At 43.3% G+C, this 25432-nt stretch overlaps 1 protein-coding gene across 20 annotated transcripts in view; it reads left to right on the plus strand.

Moving 5' to 3' along the window:
• KALRN (kalirin RhoGEF kinase) overlaps positions 1-25432 on the plus strand; it is a 641436-nt gene that overhangs the window by 366663 nt on the left and 249341 nt on the right. For 14 of the 20 annotated variants that reach the window (XM_032406711.1, XM_032406713.1, XM_032406719.1 and 11 more), the window contains exons 16-21: positions 767-886; positions 6438-6656; positions 10376-10525; positions 13455-13569; positions 17417-17532; positions 17993-18115. In XM_032406711.1, coding sequence (XP_032262602.1) covers positions 767-886; positions 6438-6656; positions 10376-10525; positions 13455-13569; positions 17417-17532; positions 17993-18115 — 843 coding nt within the window. The remainder of the gene's footprint in view (positions 1-766; positions 887-6437; positions 6657-10375; positions 10526-13454; positions 13570-17416; positions 17533-17992; positions 18116-25432) is intronic. The other 6 variants (XM_032406720.1, XM_032406716.1, XM_032406731.1 and 3 more) reach the window with 1 other exon arrangement.

Raw genomic sequence — 25432 nt, forward strand, 5'->3', positions numbered from 1 at the left:
AAACCTGTCTATTCTTAACTATTTTTGCAAGGCATAGGAGGTTGGACCCACTGTTCAGGTGCAATTTGGGTATTGTCTACAGATAATCGTTCCCTTTTTCAAAAACATTACTGCATACTCACCATTTGTAAGGCACCATGCTAAGCACTGTGTGAGACTAAAGCGTGACTCATCTACTGCCCTAGTCTTCCAGAAGTTTACATTTGGGGGGATGGGGTATGGTAGGATGTTGAAATGTAGGTTAAAACAACTGAACAAGGCAGTCTGTGGTGAGTGCCACAAAGGTGGTATGGTGTGGTTGTACTAGATGAGGAGGATCTGTTTCTAACAGGAGTAATTGGGTTTGGAAGATTTCAAGTTGTTGGTATCTGAACTGGGCTTTTAAAGAAAGAAAAGAATGCCAGTATATGGAATTTATTTACTTACACCATTCTACATTCTAGAGAGAACTTCAGAGATGTACATACAATACAATCCTATAATGTTTAAATTAAATGGGTAAGGAAATTGGGACAGAGGGGTAATAAGGGTAGAAAAGAATATATGTATCTAAGAATGAGGTTGATACTTACAATAAACACCGTGTGGCACAAGGTGACAGGTAAGATGGCAGAGATGAACAATTTAATTATCCAGAGCCTTCCTGTCCTCTCTCTAAGTGAGGTCAGAAGATAGCAAGGTCTGACCTAAGGACCCATCGGAGAAAGCAACAGCTCTGGGGAGGGTGCGAAGGCCGTTCATCTGTGTTCTTGTCCTGACTCCCCAGGTCCTGGGATGGATCCGCAATGGGGAGTCAATGCTCAACGCCAGCCTGGTCAATGCCAGCTCTTTGTCTGAAGCAGAACAGCTGCAGCGGGAACACGAGCAGTTCCAACTGGCAATCGAGGTAACACCCAAATCTGACTCCTCTGTCTTCCCTCCCCATTTCTGCTCTGCTCCTCAGACAGGTTGATTTCTCAAGATGTGAACATTCCTTTAGGTAGTGAAACCCTTATTCTTTCTAGTTAAATGGTCCAGGTAGCCTCCCTATTACCGAGGAATTGATGGGGAAGCAAATGCAGGGGTTCATCACCTAGTATGGAAGACAAGTGTTCACACGACAAATGTGCATCTTGGTCACTTATTGGTCCCTTTACCCGTAAGGCCTCTGGTACACTGAGTTTTTGTACATTATGGACTATACACCATGTGAGACATGTGAAGCCAAAAGGTTAGAAGTCACTTCCAGTTGAGGAGCCCTCAAAATTGAGGATAAACAAGTACAGAAGTCATTAGTACATTAGTATTCCATTTTAAAACATTTGATTTCTATGTAATATTTAGATTTCATTGTCAGATTCTGCCTTCTAACAAGAACAATGAGCATAGGAGTAGTTGCACTAGATAGTTTGCTTCGCTGAAAGTAGTTGTTTAGTACCACCACCGAAAGAAGCCACATTTCAAGAGTAAACGGAAACCAGAAGTTCACCAACTGACACTTGTTCTAAAGGCTATTTTAAAACAAAATTCCTCTTACAATAATCTAAGTTTTGTCATCTTGCTTTAAATAATACCTTTAATTATCCTTTCTACTGGAACATTCTCCTTCCCAAAGAGACTTGAGCTGATTGCTTTAGAGTGGTATGGGGAAAAGAGCAGGAAATGGGACATGGGAACTATATTAAAAATAAAGTAAGATCAGTACCAATGGGAACAGAGAGAAACCTTCAAAGACATTCATTACTTGTGGTTCTGTTTAAAACTCAACCCACTTTTGAATGTGTAAGAAATGCAAAGGTGTTATCTTCTACTAAAAGAATGATTGTTAAGGAGATTTTTCCACAACAATGATAAAGTTTTAACTGTTCGTGCCTATAAGTATATCTTTAATACAGTAATCAACTGATTACTAGCCATTTTTAAACTAGTACTGATTGATTTCAACCATTTAATTTTCTAGAAACCATCTTGTATGTGTAAACATAGCATTAACATAAATGACATGTTTCTATAAGATGCCTGCTGTCTTCTTAGGAAGCATTACTAATAGTAGTTTACTGTCTGGGATTTGAGATTTTAAAATAGACTATATATTGCCCATACAGTGTGGGCAATCATTTTCTAAGGAGGAACTCAGCAGAGGAGAGAGTCTTTATTATCATCAGCTGCCTCTGTCTCAGTTTACTGGCATACACAAATATCAAAGTGTTAAGATCTATTCACCATCAAGGAAATATCAAGATTGGGGTCACAATGGAGAATCAGATACAGAGCGGTGAAAGCCCCATAGAGAGGCAGCATAGAGAGCCAGCATGAACAGAGGTTGGGCAGACAGACTAGGAGCGAGGCATGAAGCTGTGAGGGTGAGAGGCAGAGAGAAGACCACTGTTGGCCACACCTCCTCCTCGTTTATCTCAAATGTGAAGATTAACCTGCCCTATCAGGTAATTAACTTTCCTGTCCCATAAGCAAATGTTGAGCCAATAAAACCAGGTATCATGACATGCTAGAGCATTTCAACGAGCTAGTGGAAAACAGTGGGTGAATGCATTAGCAGTGCTGGTGCAATGACCAGATTCCACCACTTGCATAAACAGTATATTAATTTGTAATAGTGCTGTTGCACCTGTACAGAATAGAAGCTTACTAAGCATGTATGTCTCTTAATTACATGGGTGCAACTTGATCAAATATTCTTGGAATTGATATTGAGATCCCATGAGGCCCCTGTGGAGTATATGTCTATGGTCTGAAGAGGAGATGGCAGAGCAGATAGGATTTCTGGAAGATCATGGGAATGGAGGGTAGGCAGGGTCTGCAGCGTAGCTAAAGTAATGAATTTCAAATATGCTCCTTCTCCAGGTAGCCTTGTGCTTCTTTCTAAAAGCATTGGTTTAGACCAGGTTCTGCATCAAGGGGAAGATATGCCAGGGAAGATTTATGCAATTTGAAAGGGGATCTAACTAGTCTAGTTTGACTTGGCCCATTTTGATGGTAATTACTTACTGGATTCCAGTGATTGCTGATAGAGAACATAATTTGTCTTCTTGGACCCTAAGAAAGAATCCTGGGTTCCATAAGGGAAAACAAAATAGCTATGGGTAGGGTGACTAGATAATTTATTGTTAAAACTGAGATACTTCTAAGAGGGAAGAAGGGAACTATTAATAACTCAGCTAGAAAAATAGGCATATACTAGAACTATCATGGGCAGACTAGGATGTCTGCTCACCCTAGCTTGGGTGGCCTTATTGGTTTAAAGATTTTAGTCTCCCCAAAGAAGGTCAGAATTTTTACCTAAAGTACTCTGAGTTTTAGGAAAACAGAACCATTCAAAACAGAGAACAGCACCCAGAAGCATAGCTTTATCAACAAACCCAAATTATTGTTTGTTAGTATGCAAAATGGTCTGGCTGATGTGTTTTCAAGAACGGTGACTATCATAGAGACAAGCTCAGTTTTGAAATCAATTTTATTTGAAATCCTCTTATGTAATTTAAGCATAAGCATTATGGCAGAATAAGTAGTTAAAACTGGATAATAAATTCAATTGATTTGGTTCAATTTTCTTCCATGTACTCCTATGTTAAAATCATATAGTAACATCCTTGGTAATCCATGTCTTAAAGATATAACACTCAATAGGATTAGATAATAGTAGAAATAAATGCGTAAGAATGACTCAAGCTTATCAAAGCAAAGATTATGTCATGTGCATAAGAGTTTGTCATTTGGAAATGAAAGGGGATGGAGTTCCAAGGACCATCAGATGATAATGAGTTTCAGAATAAGGAAGAGGATTTATTACATAGCCTAAATTATAGGACAATTAGAATTATTCCTTCACTCTCAGAGAAAAAGACATAATAATGGGGTTTTGATGACAATTATATGCTGGTTTCATATATTGAGGAGAAGCCAGTTAATTATCATAATCACTAATGTTCATTTGGTGAACCCTTCCTCTGCATGAAGCACTGTAGATACCATTCTAACTCTAGAGATAAAATAATGTGGTGTGATATGGTGGGAGTGAACATAGGAATAGTCAAACCTGAATCTTATTCCTAGTTTCATCACCTCGTTGGTTGTATGTTTTGGGGCAAGTCACTCAACCAGCCTGAGCCTCAGGTTTTTAATTTGTGAAGTGAGAATAATAATATCCACCTTGTCGTGATGTCATAAGAACTAGAAAAAATATGCCTAAGCACAGTGCCTAGCACAGAGTATGCCCTTGGATAAATGACAGTTATTAAAGTGATTTCTAAAACAGTGCTTGCCTTGAGAGTTTCACAGTCTAAGTATGGAGAAGCAGCCAAATATATTAGATGAGTGATATAGGAGTTCAAAAAAGTAGTTTTTAGTGAGTCTCCGGCTGTCCAAAAAGATTTTTTTTTGTTGTTGTTCACTAAAAGGTAGGAAGAATGAAGGTAGCAAAAATAAGAAAGCACAGAGTGTGTTTTCAGAGGGTTTTTGTAAGGAAGTAGTAGATGATAGATAATGTTATGGAAGTAGTTCAAGACTACATTGGGAGGAGCTTTTAAGGACATCCTTCAAAGTTGGGACTTAATTTCATAGCAGTGGGAGAACCACTGAAGGCTTTTGCATTGAGAGAGGGGAATGATAATTATGGCATAAAATTAGAGTTTTAGAGCCAGAAGAACATTAGGAGTCACTTCATCTAAGCACTTGCTATTACAGAGAACCAAATTGATCTATTGGAAATGTAAGGGATGGGTTTGATGGATTAGAACTGGAAGGCAAGGAGGCTAACTATAGGACCACCGCGGCGGTCTAGGCATGCAGTGGGTTGGACTGGGACTTGGGGTGAGGAACAGCAGTCAGGAATGATGTCAAGATTATAAACCCAGGTGACAACAAGGAGGACACCATCAACACAAATGGTAGACTGCCGTGGGAAGATACTTCCAGAGGGAGGGATTTTGTTTTAGATGTGGAACGTGAGGAAATGTCCGGGAGGAAGCTGGAGGCTCTAATAGGGCAGTCAAGCCATTTGCATCCACTGACGAGCATTCCTCCTCTCCCCAGGAAGACGTTTCACTTCTTTTGCTAAGAATGCATCATTGTAAGTGGCTAACATGGGGCAGGCAGCTAGAGCAACCGAATCAGTGCTGCTGACCTCGAGTGGGAAGTATGGCAGGCAGCTCACCCTCACACCCAAAGACAATTAAAGATGAGGGTCCGCGATGTAGCATGAGAGACGAATCCTGGGCATCATCTACAAAAGGGAAGTAATAGCAGCCACGGGAATAGATAAGAGTTCTGCAGAAGTGAACACACACCAACGGTGCACCTTGGGGTACCCCTCTATTTAGGATATAGGAAAAGAAAATGGTGCCAATAAGTAAAACAGAGAAAGAAATCAGGGATTTGTAGAGGATCATTTCTGACCCTTAGTTTACTTTTTCTTGCCATGTTCAACATTTAGGAACTCAAATTCTGATACGGTCATCACGATTGAGGGCTAACTTAGTGGCCAAGCAAGGGAATAAAGGAGTCTAGGTTGCTAGAGGCTGTCATGCTAACAACGAACACTGAGTACAGATTCCAGAGACGGGGAAGGGAAGCCAGGAGATGGGTGATAGATGGGGGGAAATAAATAGGACTGTGCAGACTGTAGTCTGGGATGGGATGAAGGGGGCCAGGTGGTGTAGGGGTGAAAAGGAGGGAGGTTGTACTCACACAGGGAGTGCAGAATGGGTCAGCTCTTGGGAACTGTCCCGGCACCATATATATTTATATATATATACATATATACATATGTATATAGTCCTAAAGGCAAACATAAGTAATGTAATAATGTAGGGATTACATGTTGAGCTGAATTATCTACTATACTGCTTTGTTCCCTTCGTGGGGTAGCTAAGGGATGGTGAGATGCTACTCTTAGGCTTCATTAATCTGCCAAATTTATTCCTTCTACTGGAATCCTTTTCAACTAATGTTTAAAATGATTGTGTTGTTGGCTGAGCCTTGTATTATGTGGAGATTTTTTTCTTATGTACTGTGTTTATTTAACCTGTCAAGTGGGACTCAGCAGTAACCTCCTTGAAAACTCACCACAGTGAACAATTTTATGATTAGATTTGAAAAGAAAAATTCGCTAATGTCTGAACCAGTCAGGGAGCAGATGTATACAGAAATGTGGTTTCTCTGCCGCAGAAACTGAGATGTCTGTAGAACCAGGGATGCGAGTAGGGGAGTGGGGGCCGGAGTTAGGGTCCTGAGCATTCGGTTAATGAAAATGCATGATGTTCTTTTTTTTTTAAATGTGCTTTAAGATCAATGATGTTTTAATCATCATGACAAAATGTTTGAATCCACCATTTAAAGCTCTTTAACTTTTCTGCATCTTTCCACTCACGCCTCACTCCACCCCCTCCCGTACCACGCCTGGGTCGTTCCCACGGACCTCTCTCTCCTCCCCTTGTGCCCAGTCCCTCTTTCATGCCACTTCCTTGCAGAAGACGCACCAGAGTGCCCTGCAGGTACAGCAGAAAGCTGAGGCACTGCTCCAGGCCGGCCACTATGACGCCGACGCCATCCGGGAATGTGCCGAGAAGGTGGCCCTCCACTGGCAGCAGCTCATGCTGAAGATGGAAGACCGGCTAAAACTAGTCAATGCCTCTGTGGCATTTTATAAAACTTCTGAACAGGTGAGGGAAGGGCTGTGGGATATGGGGGACTAATGTCAATGCAGGGTTGTTTTTTCCCTTCATCCTGCAAATCTGTAGTATCTCCCTCAAGGAGAAGCTAGTCCTCCCAATACTAGCCTTTGAAAGTAGAGTAATGATGTGGAAATAACTACAGTTAGCCTCCTTATAATATTTTCCATTAAAGAAGTGAACCATGTGATTTGTTTCTTGTAAAATCTCAAACTCATCAGATCTAGGTGTTGAAGGAGAAATTAGGTGTGTGCTGAATACTAGATTTGAGGGCTGTATCAGTCAGTTACTACCACAATAATGCTGTATAACAAACTACCCCACAACTCAGTGGCATAAAACAATAAGCATTTTGTTTTTAAGTATTCGAGTTCAGCTGATCTTGGCTGAGTTTGGTAGAACTGGGCTCCAAGCTGGAGATCTGGTCTAGATCTGCTTTCATGTCTCTCAGTCTCCTGGATCAGCAGCTACTTGAGGCAAATTTATGGTGAAAAGCAGGAGTGCAAGAGCCCAAAATCTACTGTGCCCCAAATCTCAAGTCTCTGCTTATGTCACATGCTCTAACATCCTTTTGGCCAAAACAAGTCACACGGCCAAGCCAATATCAGTGAGGTAGGGAAGTATATGCCTCCAGTGAAGGTCAGGAGAGTAGGGTGACAATCTGCTGGACATAATCTAATGTGCCACAGTTAGGCACTAGGCTTGGAAAACACACAGCTCTTTTACTCATGGGGCTCTCCGTCTGGTGGAGGAAACACAGCTGTCTGTCCCTAGTAGACTAGGAGCCTAGCTGGTAGGATGGTGCAGCTGTGGGAGAAAAGGCAGGAGATACGTACAGCAGGATGACAAGGATTTAGACCCCTTACTTTCCCATCTGTACAGCAATATGCACAAGGGCTAAGAGGATTTCTAACTGATTTGGGTGCTTTCAGGGAATTCTTTCATGAAATAGAGGTTTAAGACAGAAGTAATTTTACTCAATGTAAAATACTTTCCTCCTTGGAATTGCTCCCTGGTAGAAATAGATCAGGGAAACATTCTCCTCTGGGTGACTTACAGGGGCCATGGGAAAGTCTATCTGAAAGTAAATAAAACATGCCTGTCAGAGGGCCCTGTGGCCTCCACACCTTCTCTCCGTTCTCCTTTCTGTTGTTTCAGAGTGATGGTGCCTTTGAGGGCCCCAGAGTTGGGAGCAGCAGACTAAGATGATTTATAGATTCAACGCAATCCCAGTCAAAACCCAGCAAACTTTTTTGTAAAAATTGATATGCTGATTGTAAGATATATATGGAAATACAAAGAATCAAGAATAGCCAAACAATCTTGAGAAGAAAAAACAAAGTTGGAGGAGTTACACTACCTGATTTTAAGACTTACTCTAAAGCTACAGTGATCAAGACAGAATGGTGTTGGTGTAAGAATAGACACAAGGAAAAAATAGAGATTCCAGAAGTAGACCCACAAATATGCAGTTGATTTTTTTTTTATTTTTTTATTGTTATGTTAATCCCCATACATTACATCATTAGTTTTAGATATAGTGTTCCATGATTCATTGTTTGTGCATAACACCCAGTGCTCCATGCAGAACGTGCCCTCCTCAATACCCATCACCAGGCTAACCCATCCTCCCACCCCCCCTCCCCTCTAGAACCCTCAGTTTGTTTTTCAGAGTCCATCGTCTCTCATGGTTCTTCTCCCCCTCCGATTTCCCCCCCTTCATTCTTCCCCTCCAATATGCAGTTGATTTTTGACAAAACAATTCAAAAGTGAAGTCTTCAACAAATGATGCCAGACGACTAAATATAGGCTTCCCCTGCTATCTGAAAGTAGAGTGTTCCTATGAAAACTTTTGTAAGCTGAGATCAGATGTAAAGAAGCAATGACCACTGACTTATATGGAAAAAATTTTTGAATATTCCCAGATCCAAAAAGTAACCTCTTTCAGGCCTTTCTGAAATCTTAGGGACACATCTTGCTAACGGATGCACAGAATAAGTCGAGATAAAGCACGGATGGTCATAGACACAGTTCAGAGCTGAGGCAGCTGGATGCTGAGATGCTGGGTTTAGTTCCCGGGGACGGAGCTTGGGGGTCACTCTCACTGCTTAGGGTGCACGCTGCCTCTGGGACAGCTCCGCAGCTCACTGCAGAACAAACGCTAAACACTCTTTTCACTTTTTACCTTTTTTCATAAAGGTGAGAACCCTCCTCATATCTCTTTCAGTTAGCAAAAAACAGGTATTAATGTAGGTCTTTCAAAAAAGTGAGGTGCTTGTGAAAAGCAGGGAATACCTGTATCCAGATTTTTTTTTTAATGAGGTTTAATCCTTGTGTAGTATCATACACAAATTTTAGTTTTTGATGGGTCTAGAAGGGGACAAAGCACTACATTAAAGAATCAGGAAATTTGACCCCAAACTAACCTTGCCAAAGGTCACCTCTCTGGATTTGTTTCTTTACCTGCTAAATTAAAGGATTTATGCTTGATAATCTTTTCATTTCTTCTAGTTCCCAAGTTGATTTTAGTCCAGTATTATCATGGGATATAATTATGTCTTTTCTTAAAGTTTTTGCTTGTCTATAATCCATTTTCTCTCAAGATGTGGGCCCTCCTACACATGTTCATGCCTTGCAGGAGGAAAGGTGTGTGGTGCTAGAGGAGTCAGAATTCAGGGACAGGCCTTCTCATGACATGGGGAGCATGTTGGCTGCAAGGGTATGCTGCTTGGGACATCTTTCAGCTCAGTTCATCACTCAGTAAACATCCTATCCAACACCACACTCTTCAGCAAAAGGGATGACTTTCTCAGGCAAAGGGGACCCAGGATATTGTAGCTGTCCCCCTCCCAACCGCCGCCCCCCCCCCGGCTGCCATATCCAAGCATTCAAAGCCTATTGAAGGAAAGTATAGGGATATGAGTTTCTATTTTCTGCACCCTTCCCTAGGCCTTGACACAAGACTGCCCTGCATCCCCTTCTGTTACACCCAACCTAACTTCCATCCAAGTCCCATTCAAAATGCTTTTGCTTTTAAAGCATGGCTTCTTAGCACTTGGAGAGCAACTATTTTTTAAGTTAACCCAAATTTATTATCCTCCGAAGAAAATGTCTGTTTTGTAATAGAAGGCCTGAAGATATCATTGCCTTATAACAATAGTTCTAGACAATTTTTGCTGGGATATTTTTGCCAAGGGAGGGGAAAGAAAACATTCACTGATGGCCCCTGAGTCCCACAACACAAGCCACTTCCTCCTTCACTTCTGTTGAGGGCTACTTCCTATAGGGCAAGTGACGATGGTTGGGCAAGCCTAGTATCTTCTCTAAACTTCATTTTCCTGCTCTGCCACATTCACAGCATTATCATAAGTTTCCAGCGATAGAATATATAAAAATCACTTTGAAACCCCTGAAATTACTGGTCTTTCTTCCTTTCTTACTCTATATACTATCCCTAAGTGATGTCAGCCTTCAGCCAAGGACTGTCAGAAGATGATTCCAAAATCCATCTCTCAGTCCTAATCTGTCTCCCGAGCTCCACTGCATCGTGGACTTCCCTTCCATGTCCCAGGGGCACTGCGTGTTCTAAATCTACAGACTGAGCTTCAAATGAAACGTGTCACCTGCGCAGGGTTCTCTCAGCTGAAGGTGCTCAGAAAACACTTCCCTGATCTATTAATTTACTGAGCCTTTCCTCTGTGGTTCATTAGGTCTGTAGTGTCCTGGAGAGTTTAGAGCAAGAATACCGGAGAGACGAGGACTGGTGTGGCGGACGAGATAAACTGGGGCCAGCAGCCGAGATCGACCATGTCATCCCACTCATCAGCAAACATTTGGAACAAAAGGAGGCCTTTCTTAAGGTCAGAGCACACTGTCAATCCAAGGTCACACACACACACACACACACACGCTTCATCATATGGGCTTTCCATCCGCCTGTTTTTCCTCATTTCTTATCTAAAGGGAGGCATTTATAGAGAAGATATTGGCTAGTTAATTTGAAAGGTTGAAAAGTTATGCTTCCAACGTTATTTATTTCTCTCAGCACTTTCTATATAATTAAACGGTTATATACCATTACTGCAGGGGCCATGTTCAAATATCTTAATATCCCATTGATGTTGGTAATTGAGAAAAACACATAGTTTCACCCAGTTATGTTTGGTTTATGAAAATATTTTCAATTGAAATATATAAGCCTTGGGGGCGCCTGGCTGGCTCAGTAAGTAGAGCATGCAAACTCTTGATCTCAGGGTCATGAATTCGAGCCCCCACGTTGGGTGTAGGGATAACTTAAAAGAAATAAATTATATATATATATATATATATATATATAAGTCTAGATATAAAGCAGTATTAAAATAAATATTTTATAAATGGATGATGCAAAATTTAGGGCAAAAATTAAATAAATTTAGACACCTTATTTATTTGCCAATCTAACAATTATCAATAACCAATAGCTATAACACCATTTATTCTGTTGCATGAAGAGAAAAATACCTCATTTTGTTTCTTTTGTTCTTAATAGAGCCCCGGCTTCTCAGGGAGGAAGCACAGTCCTGCTCTGAGCAGGCTTTCAGCTAGTGTGGAAAGTCCTAGTAAGCCTCTTTCTGCCAGGCTTTGATCATCTCTCTGACAGATTCGTCTGTGTTAAAACTTATCTAAAGGCTCTGTTTACTCTCAAATTTCTTGCTTTCATGTTCTGCTTCCTTTCAGGTTTCTGAGAGTACAAAGAGAATTTTTATACCCTGACATGTTGCCACTGCTTTTCTATAACTCTGTAATTAACTGACTTTCTTTTATTAGGGATTTTCTCTACTTGACCACCCCTTTGAGTTTCACTTTTTTTCCCTCTCACCCTCTCTTTTTGAGATGGCTTCTCCCTACCCTCCTCCTATCTATCAGGTGTCTGCACCTGCACTCAATCAAAACCCTTAGTAATCAGCTCTTACCAATAAGATTAAATAAAAAGGCTTTATACCGGGCTTAAGAGATTTTAAAAGTCTTCAGTACCATAAAACAAAGTTTAAAACAATGACTGAAAGAGAGCATATGAAAGACTTTTAAAAGACGTATAAAGATACTACTTCATAAACTTACATGTTTCTTTTGAAGAATGAAAGAAGAAAATGTTCTGGTCTAATGTTTTCTCTACATGCCTAAAATCATAGGTGAGAAACTCTCTGTTGCTGTGGGAATTAAATGCCCGAGGGATGGAACATTGAGTTCTCCATTTAAATGTATTAGTTGATCTATGTTGGATACCTTAGCTTTGGAGCACCATCCACGTGCTTGCTTCGGCAGCACATATACTAAAATTGGACCACCATCCAGCTGTTAAGTTCATTGATCTCATAATAGATGGACCCACCCAACAGTCTTTTACAAGAGCTCCCAGAAACCCCTATTGTTAATGCAAAATTTAAAATAATTTTTTACTATATAATTTATAGAATCAGTTGTTAAACATAAAAAGGTGTTAAAGTTTGACAGTTTGGTCTAGATAATATTGGAAACTGTAGATTAAAAATTATTGGACTAGGGTAAATAGCAGTCCCCCTTATCGATGAGGAATATGTTCCAAGACCCCCAGCGGATGCCTGAATCTGCGAATAGTGTTGAACTCTATATATACCATGCTTTTCCCTACTCATATACACCTATGATAAAGTTTAGTTTATAAATAAGTCGCAGTAAGAGATGAACAACTGATAATAGATAACTGATAAATAAAGAGAACAACTATGACAATATACTGTAATAACAGTTATGTGAGTATGGTCTGTCCCTCAAAATAACCTCACTGGACTGTCCTCATCCTTCCTGTGATGGTGTCAGATGATAAAATGCCTGCGTGGCGAGATGAAGTGAGGGGAATGGCGTAGGCACTGTGATGTAGCAATAAGCTACTTACTGGCCTGACAATACATCAGGAGGACCACCTGCTTCGGGACTGCAGTGGATTGTGGGTAACGGACGCTGCAGAGATGAAAACTGTGGATAAGGGGAGACTTATACTGTCTCCAGACTCATACAACAGAAAACATTCTGCTCTTTAAAGAAATTCAGAAATTCTGTGGTCTTGAGAGAAACTAGAAATACTCTGTCCATAGTCCTAGATTCCAGCCCAGGTGTGCTTCATGATTGCTGCCCTTTCTGGGCCTGGGTCTCCTCCATGGGCACAAGGAGAGTGTGACCTGTCCTCTCTGCCACCCACAGCTAATGGGAGGCATAAAGAGGGTAGTGTAATGGCTCTTATTCCTGTGTGTGGATCCAATATTTCCCAGCAACAGGATATTAGTGTTATTGAGGTGGGGGTGAATTTTAAGGACAGATAAGTTTTTTAAATGTGGGTGACTTCCATTTAGATAGGGAATGTATGGTTAATAGGCTTGTTTACCAAATTTGCTTTCTCGAGTCTAAATTAAACAAATGTGAAAGTGGCTTACTCCTGTGGTCCTCTAAGAGGCATTCTGGTGACAGAGGAAAGCCAGCCTGAGACATTAGTACCTATGACATTAGTCATACTGAATCAGCAGAGAGGTAGTCAAGGGATGGCTGAATTCTGATTTTTCTCTGGGATGGGAAGGGGAGAGGCCCAAGGAGTAATTCTTTACGCCACAAAAGGGTGAACCTCCCGCACTGAAATAGGAGTGTCTGTGAACCAGAAGTGGCCTCCGGGGCTCTGTTCACCCAGAGCTCCAGAAATTTCTCCACCAACACCCCTTCCACAGGGTCTCAGAGCCCACGGCCCTGCTGGGGTCCTCACACCTCGGTCTCTTTCAGGCCTGTACCCTGGCACGGCGGAATGCGGAGGTGTTCCTCAAGTACATCCACAGGAACAACGTTAGCATGCCCAGTGCCGCCGGCCACACCCGGGGACCTGAGCAGCAGGTGAAAGGTCAGTGCGGGTGTCCGGCCGCGAGCCGCGTCAGCAGCACAGACCCGATGCTGCACGCCTGGTCGCTATGCGCTCCCGCATCCCCTGCTGCTTCTCCAATAAGAAGACATTCGATGTGGGGTGGCATGGGCGGTGGGGATTCATGGGCAATGTTTAAACGTGCATCGGGATTGGGAAAAGGAAAATGAAGATAAAATTTCCCTAGCACTTTTTCGTTCATCTTGATCTTAGAGCAGCACTTAACAGGATTTTCTGAAGGAACAGACATGGTCTTATATCTACACGGTGCATATAGAAACCACTAGTCAAGTGGGCGCAGAGCACTTGACTCATGTGGCTAATGCAACTGAAGAACTGAATTTTTCCTTCTATTGGATATTAATTAGTTTAAATGTAAGTAGCCAGATGTGCTAACATATTAAGAAGCACAGACTAGGCTATCTTAGAGCCTGGAAACGAGACACAGACTGAGAATCATAAAACCAAGTTCTATTACATTTTTACTTACTGTGTGAGCTTTTAAAACTTCAGTTCTCTTACTTTAAAATGAAGGGCGTCTGAACTCTTGCTCATGAAAATGTGGCCCCCGGACTAGCAGCCCTGGCATCACCTGGGAGTGTGTACGAAACAGGACCTCAGGCCCTGCCTTAGACCTACTGAATTAGACTGCGTTTTGGCAAGAGCTCCTGCCAGCCCCAACCAGATGATTTGTGTGCACATAAAATTTAGCTAAGTACTGGTCTAGAAGTCTTTAATCTCTCTCTCAATTCTATAAAGTGTACAATTACATGAAAAAATCAGTAGCCTTTAATAATTGCTTATTAGATGACCACATTAAGCTTAAATTATCGGTGGTATCACTTAGGCTGGACCATGCAGAAATTAGCCTTTGAGTGGGTGAAGAATTTAACAGATGTCATCTCGACACAGCAGAGGGCTCCCAGCCTGGAGACCGAGGCCAGGGAGGGAGCTGAAACTGACTTGGAGTGAGGGGTGGGGCAGGCCGAGGGCTGCAGAGCCGGTAGTGGGAGGCGCTGCTCAGGGAGCTCGGGAGGTGGCAAGATCAGAGGCCACTGGGAAGAATTAAATTTAGGAATAAAATTCTCTACAGAGAAGAGGGAGGCAGGGTTTCTCTCCCAGATGTGCTCCCCGTTTGAGGTCCAGGGACCCTGTGGCTGGCTGGCCCATCCTGCATGCTGCAACACTTGTGTTCTGACTTAGTGATGCAGGCAGCCGTGTGGGGGAGGCCAGCAGCCTGCTGAGTGAGCACATGCCCCCCCATACCTCAGCGTGCCGCAAGCATCAGGCTCCCAGAAAGAGCAGGATATGCTGCACCTTCATGGGGGTGAGGGCACGTTGTTGTCCTTGGGAAAGCTTTCCAGAAGGGGAGAAATGAAATCTGAAACTCGTCAGGATTTTTGCCTGATCAGGGTTGATTCTCTTAACCACCCTGTAAGATTCTGCAGTGAGCAAAGCTCTGATTAGGAGACAAAAAGATTAAACACTGGTTCTCACTTGTCTTTGCCCAATTGAGGCTTCCATCTGAGCAGGGACCTACAATCTCTCCTATACCCATTTCTTTTCTACCCGCTGCCTGGACCTAAGGCCAGTGCCACTTATTTTAAGTTTTTGTTAAAGGTGCAATTATTACGGCATAACAACCAAAAACACAGTGACATACGACTGTCAGCATTTATTGTGCATTGGCTGGGGATCAGCTGTCTTGGCCGGGCTCAGCAATGCGGTTCTGCAAGCCTGGCTGGCTTAGGGCCTCACTACAGGGTGGAGTCTTGTCTGCTCCACATGTATTAATTCTGGGACCTCAATTGAAGAAGTGGTTACCCAGGAAAACTCTTACAGTGATGAGGGCAAGGTCAAGTGCACAAGCACACTAAATTCCTGCTTGTATAATACCTGTTAACAACCCCTGTACCAGAGCAAGTCACGTGGCTGAGCCCTAGGGCGGGGGTGAGGAGACTCAATTTGTCTCTTTGGGGAGGATCTAAAAAGTTACATAATAAAGGCATGGATATAGGGATTGGTGGATAATTGAGACCTGTGAAAGTTCTCAGCCTAAGGGAAGAGAGACAGATTTTGTCCTTAGAGAATCAAACTTCCAAGAGGATGCATGAAAAGTTCTAAGTACAAGCACTGCAAATTGGTTGTACCCTTTCTTTAAAAAATTTTTTATTGAAATGCAATTTAGTTAACATACAGTGTATTACTAGTTTCAGGGGTAGAATCTAGTGATTCATCAGTGGCGTATAACACCCAGTGCTCATCACATTAGGTGCCCTCCTTAATGCCCATCACCTGGTTACCCCATCCCCCTACCCCCTTCCCCTCCAGCAACCCTCAATTTGTTCCCTTATAGTCAAGAGTCTCTTATGGTTTGTCTCTCTCTGTTTTTATCTTATTTTATTTTTTCCTTCTCTTCCCCTATTTATCTGTTTTATTTCTTAAATTCCACATATGAGTGAAACCATATGGTATTTGTCTTTCTCTGACTGACTGATTTCACTTAGCATAATACTCTCTAGTTCCATCCACATCATTGCAAATGGCAAGATTTCATTGTTTTTGATGGCTGAGTAAGATTCCATTGTAGATATATACCACATCTTCTTTATCCATCTGGGCTCTTTCCATAGTTTGGCTATTGTGGACATCGCTGCTATAAACATTGGGGTGCAGGTGCCCCTTTCTATAAAGCACAGTAGTCTGTGCTTCACAGCCCCTATAGCCCAGAGGACCAAGGCGGCTAAGGACTCAGGCTCTGAAGTCAAACATTCCTATCTGAATGACCCTGGGCAAGGTACCTATCCTCTCTGAACCTCACTTTCTTCATCTGTAAATGGAGGTAATAATGGCACGTGCATCACAGGGGAGTTGACGTGAGAATATGTGCCTGCCACAGAGTGAGTGCTTAATAAATACTGATTTTTCGTACCATCGTTATCGTGTACTAGTATCTAACAGACTTAGCAGGAAGCCGGAGGCAGACATAATACAGACTAAATGTGAGTGCTTCCAGCCTAGAGCACACTGTTAAAACACATAGGGAATCTGGGCATGTGGCCAGCTGCTGCTGCAGTGACAGGAGGAGGGAGAGACTGGACACGGATGGACACCTGCCGTGGCCCACCATCGGGCTACATGCCTTGTGCATGCCCTCTCACCTGACATCACTGGAGGTAACACGAGGAAAGCTCTCACCTTTTCTTATGATCAGATCGCAACAACACAGAAATTTGGACCTAGAGACATGATTCTAGGTGGACGCAATTCCAACACAGCTCCCCTTCGCTCGTGACTTAGGGGTCGTGCTCTTCCGGTGCCGTGTGCACCGCCTCCCATACAGGGCACAGAGTGCGGCTCGTGAGCCGGGTTGCCCATGCAGTTACGCTGGTCCTCACGCTCTCATTCCTCTCCCACCCTCTCCCAGAACCCAAGAGGGGCTGGGATTCTTATCAAGTCCCCTTGCTGTCCATAGGCTCCAGGGGCCAAGTGAGTTAGTTGTTATTTTAAGAGCGGACACTTCCCAAGGTCTCTTACCATCAGGGATTGGTTTTGGGGTGAAGGGAATCAGGGTCACCTTTAAGTTCCCCGGGGGCATGCTCTTCCTCCCTTCACTGATAGAACCTCTTCAACAGGCTCCCGCCTCAGTCCCTCTGATGTTGCTCCCCTCTGGGAAATGCTTTCGGGTCCTCACTTTGGGTACCTGGATTAGTCCCCTGGGGAGGCGGGACAGTCACAGGCGTCTGGCAGCTGGGGTGTGCGGTGCAAGCAGCCAGCCAGACTTGTCTGGGGCCTTCCCGAGCCAGTGCTCCTCTCCTCTGCCCCACAGCCATCCTGAGCGAGCTCTTACAGAGGGAGAACCGCGTCCTGCACTTCTGGACCTTGAAGAAGCGGCGGTTAGACCAGTGCCAGCAATATGTGGTGTTTGAGCGCAGCGCGAAGCAGGTATGTCCACGGCTTTCCCGGCTTCGCCTCCGTTCGGGGCACTGTGCGGACGCCCAGATGGCCACAGCATGGGACAGTCCGGAAGAGGGTCATGGAGGCAGGCAGAGTAAACATGGGAGGCGGTGCTGACGAAAGGAAGGAGAACGGACTGTCACTTACCCGTCAGTCAGCCTTTACCAAGCACGTTGTACCAGAAGTTGGGAGGAGATGCTGGGCTTAGATGGCCCCTAACCCGTGGACGATGCTGGGCCTGGACTAGAAGATGAGGGCTAGTGGATGAGATGCTGTCTTTACTGGTAGGCTATTCCGAGTCTAACGGGAGAGGGCTCAGTCAGCTATCTACTGAGCGAATGTGCCAGTATTTCCCGGGTCTGTCACACTGTCCCAAACAGTGTGGCAGTGCATGTTTTCCTAAGGATAACTGACTTTGGGGGACTGGGTGGGCTGTCTCCTCCCACAGGCGCTGGACTGGATCCAAGAAACAGGTGAATATTACCTGTCAACACATACCTCCACTGGAGAGACCACAGAGGAGACTCAGGAACTGCTGAAGGAATATGGGGAATTCAGGGTGCCTGCCAAGGTAGGAAGCACTCGGGAGCCCACCCCGCATCCACCCAGCACTCCCCAGTCTGGCCAGGTTCATGTTATGGAAGGGAGAGCAGCCTCTCCACACCGGAATGCTGACCACAGGACGGGTGGGGACGCACGGGTAGGGTGATCTCCTTTGAAACCTGAATACCCAGAGAATTGCAGCTGTTGGTTGGAGCATCTGTATGAGGGAAGTCAGCTCCTCTACACTGTGCTTCCAAATACTCATCTTCGTGCTCCAGGTCTAGACTCGGCTGTATTCTTTCAGAGCCAGTAAGGCAGAGGGATGTATTCATGTGAAATGCACACTGCATGTGTGAACATCTGCACCTATCTGCATATTCTTGATGTTTGAATGGTTTGGGAAGTCTGCCTTCTAGGCCGATGACTATGGATGGGTTCACAAAGCAGGTGAGTGTCTTACTTCCTGAGCTGACTACTTCCATCTGGCCTCAGACCTGCAAACGAGCCAGGCTGGGGTCTCTGGGGAGCAAAATGTGCACTGGCACACACACCCGCACCCTCACACCCCCACTCACACTGAGGCAGGAAATGCTAGGGTAGGAGGAAATGTGTTTTCACAGCCAGGATTTGATCTGAGGACCCTTGGGTTGGAATGAGAATCTGATCTGTCTCCGTGGGCAATTTGTAGCGTCTTCGTCCCTCACACTGGGCTCCCTGCCATGGACGAGCCTGTCTTGGCATCACTTCCTCACACGGCAGATGCTCTCCCCGGATGAGAGCTGCTTTTGTGGGGCATCATGGCACGGGCGGGGGGAATGTATTAGTGCCCATCCTCCTCCAGAGATCCCTCCGACACTAAAGGCAAGTTTCCTCTAGTTTGCTGTGACAAAATTAGGCCCTCAGCCTCATTCCTGAACGTATCCTTCAGAAGGGGATATTCACTTTATGACTCCTACACTATGAACTTTTGATAGTGGGAAACCTTCCCCGCATCCCTGTGAGCTTTGGGGCCTTTTCATCCGATGTGGAAGGCTGTCACTTTAGATAAGAGACTCATTTCAGTACCAGCTAGAACAGACAGCACTAGGAAGGTGACAGATACACGGAACTCTTTTCAAATCTAAATGAAAATAGCTTTTGAATTACCTACTTTGTGTCTATCTGCCCCTCTCCAAATAGTGTCAGTAATGAATCGTTAACAAGCTGAATAGTATCAGATCCACTGGTGTTCCTACCCACATAGGATGGATTGTAGTAGAACTTCTTAGGATCAGAATCTGTTCATAACCTAAGTGGAAATGTAGAGAATTATTTAGTCCATTTAAAAATCTTCCTTCCGTCTTTCTTCTCTTTTCCATTTGTGCTGTAACCACTGTAATAGGGTTCCATGCTTGTGGCCTTTCCTTCCTTCCCATCCATCCACCCTGCTCATCATTGCTGTTCATCTTTAAGACACTGGGTGGGTCATATTACCACCCAGTCCAAGAACTTCAGTGATTCGCCAGCGCCTTCAGGTGAACAACCTCCACAACGGCATGACCTTACCTCCCCAGCTTTATCTTCATTATTCTTTCGTGTAAATGTTATGCTCCAGCTGAATGGATGTATTTTCCTACCCTCTGAGAGATACATCATATACTTTCTTGCTTCTGTACCTCCTCTATATGATTTTTCTGCCTAGAATATCATTTTCTTCCTTCTAGTTTATACTTTTTAAAAAGAGCGCACCTTTCTCCTGGACTGCCTCCTCCTTTGTTGATCCTGCTGACATGCCAGGATGTGATCTGGCCCATCCCTGCACTCTAGCCCTTGTTGTCTGTCTGGCCCTTAAGGGACCTGCCATGAACTGTCCGGTTCTCCAGTAATCTGTGTGAAGTGTTATCTCTGATATGAGCCAGCAAGATCCCAAAGGATAAGAACCACACTTTATTCACTTACATGACTGAATCATGCATTGAAGAGAGGCTGCAAGTATTTGTGAACCTGGGGAAAAAAGAAGTTTGAGTAGATTTCAACAACTTCCTTCCCCAAATCTATATTTAATATGATTCTATTACTTTGGCTCTCTCTGTTCTCTATGCCTCCTAACTTAACTCCGCAGTAGGGTTTCATTTTCCCCTCTAGCATGTTCCAGGCCTTGGGGCTATTTGTTATTACGATATCTACAGGGTAACAAATCCAGCTGAAGAGCTTCTGATAAAAGGGCAATAGCCTCCTGTTCCACTCCAGTCCCACTTCCCAGAGGCAAGCCTCCTTTAACCAGCCATCTTTAATTGTAATCCTTGTAACCAGTAAAGTGAATTTGAAATGGAAGCCAAATTGACCTTAAACCACAAGAGGATAAATATGGTGGCCTTCACAACTAAACAGGGCAATAGAGCATACTGAGTGTATTGAATTATTATACTCTGCTCCAAAGAAGCAGATTCAAGTAGAAGAAACACTGAATATAAAAAGGTACTTTCTGGGCGCCTGGGTGGCTCAGTCGTTAAGCGTCTGCCTTCGGCTCAGGTCATGATCCCAGGGTCCTGGGATCGAGTCCCACATCGGGCTCCCTGTTCGGCGGGAAGCCTGCTTCTCCCTCTCCCACTCCCCCGCTTGTGTTCCTGCTCTCGCTATCTCTCTCTCTGTCAAATAAATAAATAAAAAATCTTTAAAAAAAATAAAATAAAATAAAATAAAAATAAAAAAAATAAAAAGGTACTTTCTACATAGCAATCCACAAGTATAAGAATAAAAATAAGATAAAGAGAATTTGGGTGGGGATAAGAGGATAACAAAATTTTTCTTATTGCGGTAGGCTGTAGAAAATCCAGTTAGAAGAATACACAAGATATTTTCCTATTGTGGGTTTCAAAAATTTTATAAGGGGTCAAGGCACATGATGATAGGAAAGCTTAATCATCTTGACAGCTGGAAGAAATCTATTTCTTTCTAATAGCAAAACTTTTTTTTTTTTTTTAGGTTCTTTGGTTTTTTGATTTTTTACAATTCAGTGGTTTTGGTGTATTCACAAGGTTGTGCAACCATTGCCACTAACTAGTTCTAGAGCATATTCATCACCCCCAAAACAAACCCCTCACTCCCCATTCCTTCCTCTCCTCAGGCCTGGAACTACTAGTCTATTTTCTGTCTTTGTGAATTTGCCTATTCTGGAGATTTCATATAAACAGAATCATGGAATCATATAATATGTGGTCTTTTGTGTCTGGCTTTTTTCCCTTATCATAATGTTGTCAAGGTTCATCCATGGTGTTAGCATGTGTCAGTACTCCATTCCTTTGTATGACTGAATAATATTGCATTATAAAGATAGGCCACATGTTGTTTATCCATTCATCAGTTGATGGACATTTGGGTTGTTTTCAGTTTTTGGCTACCATGAACAATGTTGCTATGAATATTTGTAGACAAGCCTTTGTGTAAACATATTTTTTTCAGTTCTCTTAGCTATCTACCTAGGAGTGAAATGGCTGAGCCATATGGTGACTCTTTGTTTAACTTTTTGAGGAGCTGCTGACCTGTTTTCCAAAATGGCTATGCCATTTTCCATCCCCACTGGTGGTGTGTAAGAGTTCCAACTTCTCCACGTCCTCTCCAACACTTGTTATCATTCGTCTTTTTAATATAGCCATCCTGGAGGGTGTGAAGTGGTATCTCATCAGGGTTTTAACTTACATCTCACAATGAGGAATGATGTTGAGAAAAACACTTTTCTAAACTGGTCATTTTATCTCTGAAAGTGAAAGAAGCTTTGAGACAAATTGGACTTAATTCTTTTTTTCTATTTTATTTTATTATGTTATGTTAATCACCACACATTATTCTTCTTAACAAGAGAGAATTAAATGATAACAAAAGTGACTGGAGCCTGAGCTGAACTAAATTAGCTAATTCAGGACTTCAGGCCATGAGGAAAGGGGACACTGGGCTTGTCAGACAGGTGCGTTAGACTGAGAAAAGGAGAATAGAAACAGTTCAGGTAAAAGGTGGGCATTCTGTTTCTGAGACTCAAGAGGAATATAGCTCACATGTGATAGACATTTTTGAAAGATTTAGTTTCTCATATATAATGACAAACTCTCCCCTCTGGAATGAATATGAAGATATATCTCAAGAGAACTGTTTATCCACATCAGGAAGCTCAATAAGTTCCTAGCTACAAAGAATGTATCAGTAAATACAAGGAATATCAGCAATGAAAGGCAAATTGGAAGATGATAATGAGATTACAAGAATAACATCAAGAAGGCTAAATCTTAAAGACTTGTGAGATGTGCAAAAGACACCGAAAGGACTTTTTATAAACTGTATTCAGAGTAGGGTTCACTGATTAGGGAAAGATGGTATGATATTAACTGATCAAAGGAAGGAAGGAAGAGAAAGGGGGGGGAAAAGATGAAAAATAGAACTACTGACCCCTTCTTTTTCACCTCTGAGTTTTCTATCAGATTACATAGAATTCAAAACATACATTATAGGGGACCCATGAAGCCCAAGATAAGTGGAGATGTCTGTTCTAGATTTCCAGGTCCAAATGAATTATATTCCCTAAAGACTCCCTTTTGTCCACTAGATCAGTCCCATACTTCTGACCCTACCATTCAGAGGCCTCTGCAATCTGACCCCCATTTTATCAGTCTAGATAAGTTACTCTGTTTTGGTGGCAAGATTTGAGTTTCAAACTGGTTTGAGTTATGAAAGGGAAAAGATATTGTGTGGCTATATGTGGACAAAGAGAGAAGCCATGGCTGGACCTCCCAGGAGTCCAAGAAAATCCGAGTGACTTTGGCCTCATGGGCAGAACAAGAAATGTGACATAGTCTCACCTCTGGATGTGAAAGCTACACCAAGGGCAGTTCCAGCAACCCCCCTGCCTGATCATGTCATGACAGGGGATCAGGAATACGTGATCACTGTTACTATGATTCAGCTTGCCCTTCTTGTCTCGTTTCTGCTGCCTGTGTTTTCACTTCTACCCTGCAGCCACCTACCGACTTCCCTCTGCAGTTCAAATCCCCAGAAAAACAACCTTAACTGACCCAGCACATTGCCCTTGTCCCTGTTTAGATGGAGATTTTAGGCCAGGAAGCCACAGAAGTCAGTGGCTGCATCTTGACGGACTGCCCAAGTGAGACAGGCTTTTACCTCTGATCACATCAGCTGTGGCCAAGCATGTGGCAGCTCATGTGGTGCCCCCATGGTCACTCGTTTGTAAGAAATCACTTCAGACTACTCTCAGTAGGTGCTGTGGGCATGGTTGGGGTCCAGTGTATGGGTCAGATTTTTTCATCTCATTCTTCCCAGTATAAACCCTCAATTCTTGCTGGTCCAGCTTTACTTACCTCCAAACACAGTATTTACTCACTAATTCACTTACTCAGCATTTATAGTACACCTACTATTTTCTAGACTTTGGAGATACAAATGAATAAGATGTAACACTTCTAGAAGTGCATGGTCTGACGGAGACACATAAGTAACTCACGGTGTAGCAGTGTGGGGACACTGGAAAGGGCATTCCCCACTCAGCTTGTGCGGAGGAGAGGAGATGAAAGAGGGCCATTGGATAGAAAGTGAGGATGAGTAGGAACCACCCCTCACAGCGGAAAGAGCACATGAGGTTTGGCATGGCTGGTGTTTAGGGGCCATGGAGAGCATGGCAGCTAAGGTATGCCAAAGGTAGGTGAGGCCACATAGGGAGGGCTTGTCTACACTGCCCAATTTACTGTCCGTTTGCTCCCCCAGGTTCCACACATAGCTGCAATACACTTGATCACAAGGCATTCTCCTTGTTGCATCTGAATTACAGTTTCCATGTTTCAGGATATGATTTCTGGTGATGGAGCTGCCGGGAGGGCTGGGCTGCCACCAGCTGGATGTAAAACCCCTATTTCATGCCCAAGTCTCCTTACTGAGAGCAGAAAATACCTGTTTTCAAGAGTTTTATGTAAAGATTTCTTGATTATGGCTGCAAAAAAATTAATCTCTGCTTTAAATAAATAGCAAACCTTATAACAGTCTTTTTCAGAGGGAAAAAAAAAAACCCACCTAAATGCAGTAAGCTCTACAAGTCCTTAGGCTACCAGGGGTCTTTTCTTAACCAATTTCCAGTGCTGTTTTTCTTTGCCTTATCATGGTTGAGGAGCTACTTCTGCTATCCTCAGACCCACCTTCTTCCCTTCACGACAAAGCTCTTCCGGGCCCTTATCTCCCAGCCTGGGGACCAGCCCGCTGTCCTGAGATAGGAGAGGCTCGAACGTGGGAGCTGCTGGAGAGCTGGAGCCCACACCTCCCGGGCCTTGCTTACATTTCCGGTCAGAAGCTGTCCCTCCCTGGCATTTCTTGAAGGTGGGGGGGAGGGGTCATTCTCTTGTGGGAGGTCTGTAGATGAGCCTAGAAAGAGAGGGAGGAGGGTAGAGTAAAGAAAGGCTCTTCTGTCTGTTCTACTGTTGCTCCAGAGATTTTTCTGCCTCAGTTTCCCTCAGCTCTCTAGATTCTAGCATGATCCAAAACCTGAATCTCCGGGACACCTGGGTGGCTCAGTCGGTTAAGCGTCTGTCTGCCTTCAGCTCAGGTCATGATCCCAGGGTCCTGGGATGGAGTCCCGCATCAGGCTCCTTGCTCGGTGGGGAGTCTGCTTCTCCCTCTGCCCCTCCCCCCCCCAGCTCATGCTCGTACTCTTTCTCTCTCTTTCAAATAAATAAGTAAAATCTTAAAAAACAAAAACAAAACAAAACAAAAAAACCTTGAATCTCCTCTCCTCCAATCCAAAAGGTAATAATTTTATTTCTCAGAATATCATTTAAATATTCTTTCCTTTTTCTTAAAATTAATCAAGCTTCCCTGATCTTGGAGTTTCAAAACACAATCTTAGGATAAAAGATGAGCAAGTGTTTACTTCTTCGAACATCTCCTTTGTTTCCATATCTTACCCAACGTAAGTCCCTCCTCCCCACAGGACCTTTCCTGCCCATGACAACCCACCTTCCTTTTTTTCCTGTTTTAAAATTCCTGCAGTGTTAACTCCAATACTTCTCATGTTGACATTCAATTTCATAATGCCCTGAGTTATTTAACCACTCTGCATGACAATCTTGTCCCCTCTAGAGATATAGACTGTTTGGGGAAAATGAGTATCTTTTTCTCTTCTTTTATTTACCCCCCAAGCCTGTCCCCACAGCCCTCTGCACAATGGTGTAGACAGAGTAAGTGTTGAACAAACTCTTGCTGGAAATGAAATTAATCCAATACACATCAAAACTACACCTTACTCAGCCACATAATAGATACTAGCTTCATTAACTCTTCTCTCTCTCTTCTTATCTCTCTCTCTCTCTCTAAT

Source organism: Phoca vitulina, unplaced genomic scaffold, assembly GCF_004348235.1.
Source record: "Phoca vitulina isolate PV1807 unplaced genomic scaffold, GSC_HSeal_1.0 scaffold8, whole genome shotgun sequence".
NCBI classification, from domain to species: domain Eukaryota; kingdom Metazoa; phylum Chordata; class Mammalia; order Carnivora; family Phocidae; genus Phoca; species Phoca vitulina.